The 8,370-nt window shown below is 37.8% G+C and overlaps 1 protein-coding gene across 1 annotated transcript; it reads left to right on the top strand.

The window, feature by feature from the left end:
* Positions 1-391: 391 nt before the first annotated feature.
* On the top strand, positions 392-898 carry LOC149238484 (uncharacterized). Its single transcript, XM_089369575.1, has one exon. It carries the CDS (start codon positions 392-394, stop codon positions 896-898), a length of 507 nt encoding a protein of 168 aa, XP_089225701.1.
* The last annotated feature ends 7,472 nt before the right edge of the window (positions 899-8,370 follow it).

An 8,370-nucleotide genomic window follows, 5' to 3' on the forward strand; every position in this document is an offset into this window, starting at 1 on the left:
TTTCTTCTCGTGGTTGGTGTTCCACAATAAAAATTTGACATGGGAAAATTTAAGGAAAAGGAACTGGCACAGACCAAGTAGATGCTCGATGTGCGAATCAGCTAAGGAGTCCAATTATCACATGTTCTTCCAATGCAAATATTCTCTGTAAATCTGGTATGATCTGGCAATTCTTTATGGTTTCCCTCATGTTGTTTTTGTTTCGACCCATGCAGCGTTTGAATGGTGGAGTGGGCAAAGAGAGCCATGGAGATCTCTTATTATTATTGTCCTATGGTGCACATGGAAATGGAGGAATTGTAAAATTTTCAAAGATTCAAAGGACCCCCTAAAGTATATTTTGTAACATATCATATCTATTTATGATTCTGTGCCAAAAAAGCAGCCCAAAATGAAGAAAGGTCTCATGAAAGAGAAAGAATGTTTCCTCAACAGATTTCCTAGAGCATTCTTTGATGGTGCTGAACAACAAAACATTTTTGGCTGTGGAGTTCACATTATTATGGACGAGGAGCTTCAATATCTTATTTCATGGAACGGAGGAAAAGGTTCTAATAGTATAGCTGAGGCGAGAGCTCTAGCGGGTCTTCTTTCCTTCTGTGTGTTTTTTGATATACAGGCTATTCCAATCTATGGTGATTCCAAAACAATGATCAATCATGTAAAAGGAGCCTGCCACATTAGGAGCCCTCACTTGGCAGGCTGGATGGACAGGATAATGTTCTTATGGGGGCTCTTGAGAGACTGCTCCATGCAACACATCTGTCGTGCTCAAAATCTCCAAGCTGACTGCCTGTCAAAGAAGCGTCTACTCTTAGGTACAGGGTCATGGTCTATGGAAGTAAAAGAGGGAGACAATTGCTATTTTATCCAGGATTTCTATATCCCTGGATCTTGAAGCTCCTTTGGTTATATACAGGTTCTTTTTTCTTTATCTTTTTGTTTTTCTTGCATATGTCATGATTTATGGCTGTCCTCCAATCTCTAAAAATCTCAGTTTCATATCTGATATGATCCGGCAAGTGATGCACAGATGACTGTTTATTTATTTTATTTGATGTTTTTTTATGGATCAGCGATGGTGTATCTAACCGCAGTGTCTCAAAATAGTGGCTGCATCTTTTTGCACTAGTTTTTGTATCATCTGGATCTTTTATATTGACTCAATATAATATAATGAAGCTTTTTCTTTCTGAAAAAATAAACTTCAGTGATTTTTTGTCAAAATTTTGGGGACCAAGGTTGGATATATGTTGTGCTTCCATATCCTCATAAAAGATTGTTGGATTATCTTTCAATTCAGATCGAAGGTGGCTTTTAAAGCAATGTTATAGGTGTTGAATTTCCATGACACGAATTTGGGTTTGGTTTTAGATTTTCTGGCACAAACACGCTCAAATGCCACAACAAGACTACTTTGCACAACAGAATAAACACGACATTAAATCAACTAGTGCACAATAGACAACTTTTCACCTTTTCAGCCCAACTTCGTTATATTAAAAAACTATAATACAACTATCTATGGTTCTCGTACCGGGGATCATGACCCTTATACAATCACTAATACAAGAATACAACTAGGGCTTGGTGTTAGTCTTTTGACAACCAATATACCCTGAACAAGATACAATTGACTTACTTGCTAATGTAGCTAGCTTCTTATCTCCTTCGGGTCCATGTACTTTGAACAAAATTGTTGATCCTTTAGCTTCCAATATACTTCTATCAATGAACAATGCTCCTTTAGGTCATTGAACTTGGTTCTAAACAACCTTCCCTCTTGCTGCTCCTTTGTACACCAAGAATGCAACACACAAGGACTTCAATCAAATGTTCACAACTCCATTTGGGAACAGTGCCTTGATCTGCCCACTTCTACCTTCCTCTGTTGCTACAGTGATGACAAGTCAAGGGCTTGGAGGCTACCCTTCTTTTCACTGAAGATGTACTTCTCCAATAATGAACTAGGGTTTAGACACTATCCCACTTGGTTTCCTTCTTTTGTCCTTCAAAGAGCCAACGCTTAGGCCAACACGTCTACCACTCCTAGCAGAGTTATTGTCCTTCACAAGTCTACACTTAGGGCTGTTTTGGACAACCTTCTAACATTCCTCCTCCCTGTACACAGGCTCCCCCGACTTCTGTCCTAAATTGGACCTCTAAACCTACACCCTTTCTCCTTGAAGATGTCCTTTCAGATCTCTAAAACACTTCATATTTGAGCACACTACCTCTAAGTTTTTCGGCCCTATCCAGGGCACCTTGTAGCAACCCTAAACGAATGTGCAAACTCTCCCACAAACCTTGATTTTCTGTGCACTTGGCTCAGAAGGATGTGGCCTAGTCCTAGCATCCTACTAGGCTACTTGGCCTCCAAAAATTAAGGATCCAACCGCCTGCAATACACATAAAATTTTGGCCAACATCACAGAGAAAATTCCTCCTTAACGCACCCAAAATTTTCCCTTAAGAACTCGAACAAATGTCCTCCTTGAACCTGTACCAAACCATGAGACAAAACAAGACGAAAACTATCTTCTTCTTCCTACTCCTATTCAGTTTGACTACCTAAGGTATTCATCTCCCTTGCTCTGTCTATTCTTGAGAAGAGGATGTGTTGTTGGATGCCAAATGAGGTTATAACCCTCTCTTACTTATATGCTACTTGATGGAAACATATAGCCCTCTTTTATGGCTCTCCTAAAGTCGTGTCGACCTTAAAATTTTGCCACAAACCCACTACATATAAATAATAAAAAATTTCCTTCCTCATTTGACAAAAGCTCCCTCAAATTTCTTTGTATCCCTTTGCTCCACTAAGGGTGCCACATGCAATCCAAGGGTCAAATCAACAAAATTCATCTTGGTTTCATGCCCAACACTTTGAGTACAAAACCCACCTCTTAGGTACTTGGCCCACAAATGGATTTTTTGGTGCCAATTCACACAAGCCCAATACCCAGGGCTATGGAGTACCTCCCAAGCTACAAATCTCAACAAAAGGGTTTGTGGCTATGGGGGGACTCAAGTCTCATCCTTCATTAGTGGTATTGGGGATTCAACCCAAGACACGAAGCCTTTTTAGTAAGGTAGGTGTGGTTCCTGCTTCCTAGACTCCTACCATAGTTTTGGAATAAGAAAGATCTCGTTGCAATCGAGAATGCAGTTGGAAAAAATCTGTTAGTAAAGGAAGATCAACTAATGCTAGAAGACTAATGCATTGTAAGGGTTCTCATGGAAGTTGTCAATAGCAAAGGGCTAGTGGTAGATTTTGTGATTAGGTGGGGGGATTTTTCCTTCTCCCAACCCCAAGATTATTGGGGAGTTCCCTTTCAGTGCGCTTGTTGCAAGAAGTTAGGGCACAAAATGTGTGTGTGTCCTTTAGAGGTAATCTATGGGGTTAGGGGAGTAAATTTCGATAGTCCAAAGATTTGAGTGGGCTCAATGCGAAATGAAGGGCGTGTAGAGAAGGGTTTTCCCTCAAGGGATGGGGTTTCTATGGAACAAAATAAAAAAGAAGTGTCTTATTTGGAAGCGGAAAAAAGTAGGCAGGAGGCTACTTAGAAAAAAACTTGCTCAAAATTTGGCCCTTCATCTAAAAATTAATAAACAAATTAATGCCATTAAATTTCTAGAGAGAGAGAGAAATCCAATGATTTTTTTCCAAAGAATCAGAAGGAAATGGCTTTAAGGATTATGTAGAAAATTAATTATCCAATTGGATGAAGGAAGCAACAAACAAAAGTCAATTTGAGACTAGGATCCTCAAGATCTAGTTTCTCCCTCTAATAAGGAAACCTCAGAAGTTTTATTTAAAAAATGTGTTCAAGGATCCCTTGAAGAAACAAAAGTGGTTCAAAACACAAAATTCAAGGGTTTTAGAAGTAGTGATGTTGAAATATTGGCTCGAGAATGTTTGTTCGAGGAGAAGCTAGTGGGGTAGAGGATTCAAGGAACCTTAAAGATTATTTAACTTCAAATTTAGGGAAGCTATCGGGAGTCCTATCTTCATTTATGCCAATGATAGATAGAAATGAAGGAACTCAAAAAGATGCATCCTATGTCAATAATAAGAATATGATCTTTGAAGCTCTCAAAGAAAGATTGAACTTACAAAAGGAGAAACAATTGGAAAATGGAAAGTTTAATGATTCTCCCCTTCTTACGAAAAGTCATTTCATGAATTTACTTTCTTTGAAAAAACGTTACAGGTCCAGGTCTAAGGCTAGTGGAGTCAAACTATCCCCTATGGAAGAAAATGCAGAAGAGGGGATTGTACACTTCGAACATGAATATTTGTTGCAGAGCGAAACGTGGTGGATAAACAAGTACCCATCTATGAGGTCTAAGGCTAGTGGAGTCAAACTATCCCCTATGGAAGAAAATGCAGAAGAGGGGATTGTACGCTTCGAACATGAATATTTGTTGCAGAGCGAAACGTGGTGGATAAACAAGTACCCATCTATGAAATGGACGCGTTATATAATACGTGTCATGCTGCATGTCGTTCGAATACTAAAGCTTATCCAATAGAACATATCTCAGACAACCATAGAAACCTATATATATATATACATCATTGTGTCATCATTGTGTCAATGGAGCACATTATGTTGCAGATTGTTCGGAATTGAATAGAGATATCGACCAGTGAAAAGGGTGATCCCAGAGAAATAGGTAGTTAATTATCAGGTAGGAAAAACGAGTTCGGATGACGCTCCCATGTCAGAAGAAGCTCAAATGAGGCTCAAACGTGGAGCCATGAAAGGAGGGCTCAGCAGCAAGGAAGGTACCCGTGAGCCAACAGACGAAGAAGTCAAGGAGAAAGGGGTCATGCCCAAGGAATCCCAGGTGTAACTAATTAGCCTTATTCTTTTCTTATTCTTGTTCTGGATCCTTCAATTACTTCCTGTATTCTGTGTGTTTTGAAATTGTACGTCATTGAATGTATGATTTATTGAGCAGGAGCGGCTGATAGAGGGAGCAAAGAAGGGAGGGAGCACAAGAGCTGCTCATATAGGGAAGGAAGGATATCAAGAGATGGGTAGAAAAGGCGGGCTGTCCAGGATGGGAATGTCTGGTGAGGAGGCAGCCAAGGAAAAAGGAATCGAGATAGACGAGTCCAAATATAAAACCAAGTCTGAACTCTCTGAGGTTGCCAAGACTCTCAGCCACAAACATGATAACCGCAATCTATTTGCGACTATATATGTAATGTATATATATAATCTCGTATATGTGTGGCATTCGGCTCTATACCTCACGCAATTTTGAATGCATCACCCTGATGATAACGCAACGCCAGAATTTTGCACGGCTTTTATGGCTGCCATTTTGCGAATAGTTATGCATTGACAGAATTTTGGATGGCTTGACATTTACAGCAGCCATCTTGTGAATAGTCGATGAAGCTCCACTTTTATACATATAAAGACATAGCGATTCTAGCAACGTATCTTCCGTTTTGTTTGTGATTGCGTCTTTCCTAATCCAAATAAGTGTTTAATCTATGTTACATTATTTATTATTGTTAAATATCTCTTAACCCTATTTATCATTGATGTTTCTATGGGCTAAATATTTACTTCAGAATCTTCAGTTTTGGTCTTAACACTATTTATCATTGATGTTTCTATGGGCTAGATATTTACTTTAGAATCATCAGTTTTGGTAATAACATGACAGTTATTATTGTTGAATATCTCGTTAAATGGGGTACGCTCATTTGCTATAAATGTACAATATACTGAACGGTGATTGGGAAAACGGTAGTCTTGCCATTGTGTTTTTTTTTATGAGTTTAATACGATTTTCATGGCTTTACATGTATTGCATAAACCGTTTTTGGTTAGTTATCGATAACCCAGCTCAGATTAGGATAGCAAGTGGCCTTGATCTCATTTGATTGGACTTGGAATCCTAATCAGATATCACCCATGTTAATATTGTTTGTTTGTAGGCGATGACCCGTTTTTAGATTGTTCGAAAATATTTTTGTCCACCGCAATTTTAAATCTTCATTGACAACATTACAAAAATATACGATCACTTTGATAAAAAAAAATATAAGAATTACAAAAATGTTGTAATCAATTTAATAAATAACCTTGAGAATTATTATGTAAGGGATTTTCTCGACGACAGAGTTTCACTGGAAATTCCAACTTTTATCACGAAAATGTGAAGGTTGATCGTAGTGTTTTAGAAGAGCTAAGCTAGGGATCTGCTTACGATAATGTAGGTGGAATCTTTTTAGAGCATAAATAAGTGCTGATAATTGTTATCGTGGGTTACACAACTTAAATTTTGTCTGGCAAATAGTCAATGGATGAATCAGTTGGCTAATGAGCATCGACATATGGTGAATCAATGTAGTTGGCATTGCACCTTGATCGACCGAGATTTATGTTTTCATGTTGTTGTTTGGAATTTGGCTTGTTATTCGGTGGAAATTTTGTTAGTGTGTAAAGAAGCAGTTGATCATTTCAAATCTCTCTAAAAAAAAATAGTTGTAGTCTTGGAGCTTCCTGGTGGAAAGTGTCGTTGTCATTATAAAGGACATGTAAAAATTATCTTGCAAACATGGGACAAGGTTTTAGATTCTAACAAATAGGCATCAGTGAAGCTCTCCAAACCACTGTGTCATGTTTATGTTGACCTGGAAAATAATTTTTCTCCCAGTGATCAAATCCCAGAAAATGGCTTACCTGTATGCCTATTGTTAGTATCAGGGACCCAGCCCTGGTGTAAAATATGTTGTTCAAACCTGTAAATCCATTAGAATCAATGTGTGAATGTAAAATATGTTGTTCAAACCTGTAAATCCATTAGAATCAATGTGTGAATGTAAAATATGTTGTTCAAACCTGTAAATCCATTAGAATCAATGTGTGAATGATAACTTGAGAAAATATTAACACACTGATCTTCAATTCATTTATCTTTTGTCGGATTTTTAACGAAATAAGTTCAAGAGAAAAGAAGGGTTAAATGTTTTCCATGGCATACTGAGCAATTGGGTGTTCATGCCAATAACCATGCTCTGGTTAAACTAATCCCCTTACCAGGAAAATCAAACCAATATAAATTAAAAGTAGAATGATATGCATTTGGATTTTGCAGCCAATGGATGGATCTTGTCTTCCGATATGCAAGCTGTCGCAACGCATGGAACCAATGTTTAACAGATAAATTGCACTCCTGGGTACCCCTCGTGGTTTTAATTATGTTGATAATGAATATTGCTTTGACTATCGATAGAGGGCCTGGGGATAGAATTCTGTAACATGTCGGTACTATAAGAAGCATAGAATCTGTGTTGATCAAGAGAATTATCCATGCTCATATCACAAGGGACTAGGTTAGGATTGTTGTGAAGGTAACTTCAAGCTCCATAATAATAGTCATTAATGATAATACCTCAATCTTCGCGGCTTTCAACTGAAATGGATCTCCTTAACTAAAATATTTCATGACAAATTTCCAAATACAAAGTTGGCCATTTCCAACAATTCTATACTTCGAGCATATCATGATAACAATCAGGAGAATCCTCGAGAGCATAATGGTTCTTACAATTCTATATTTCGAGTACAGTGAATTGTTATTGCGAAACGTTTTTCCAGGAAATTTATATTACATACACTGTTATAAGTAATATTGGTCTCATTTGCTTCAGAGTCCACAGGTTCTCTAGGTTTTCCAAGGATTCAATCATTCCAATTTAGTCATCCGTTGATCCTCAGCCCCCATTGTTATTGCGAAACGTTTTTCCAGGAAATTTATATTACATACACTGTTATAAGTAATATTGGTATCAGAAACGTTTTTCCAGGAAATTTATATTACATACACTGTAATAAGTAATATTGGTATCATTTGCTTTAGAGCCCACAGGTTCTCTAGGTTTGCCGAGGATTCAATCATTCCAATTTAGTCATCCATTGATCCTCAGCCCCCACTACTACTTATCATAGAAGTTCTACATGGTCTTCCATAATACACAATGGAGCCTAATGGAGCCTATTTTGAGCTTTTCCGATTGTCTCTACTATATTTCCAAAGGAGAGATTCGTATGTTTATGTCCTATAGCAACATGGCTCCTTTGACGTTCGTATGTTTATGTCCTATAGCAACATGGCTCCTTTGAGTTTCGTAACATGGCTACTTTGAGGTTCGTATGTTTATGTCCTATAGCAACATGGCTAGAAATTGGATAGGGTTGGAATTTGGATTTCTCTTTACCGGTCATACAATTTTTTTTTGACGTTTTGGATATTTAGGCTTCCCATCAATAAACTTTATGTTGAAAATTTTACCCTTCAAGAGTGACCTTCTCATAATAGATTAACGTTTCACCAATAAAT

The sequence above is a fragment of the Pinus tabuliformis genome, chromosome 8 (assembly GCF_031772625.1).
Source record: "Pinus tabuliformis cultivar Carrire ecotype Pingquan chromosome 8, CPIR1, whole genome shotgun sequence".
In the NCBI taxonomy this organism is placed as follows: domain Eukaryota; kingdom Viridiplantae; phylum Streptophyta; class Pinopsida; order Pinales; family Pinaceae; genus Pinus; species Pinus tabuliformis.

Coding starts and splice junctions, on each gene's coding strand:
- LOC149238484 (XM_089369575.1), top strand. CDS start 392: ATGAAGAAAGGTCTCATGAAAGAGAAAGAATGTTTCCTCAACAGATTT.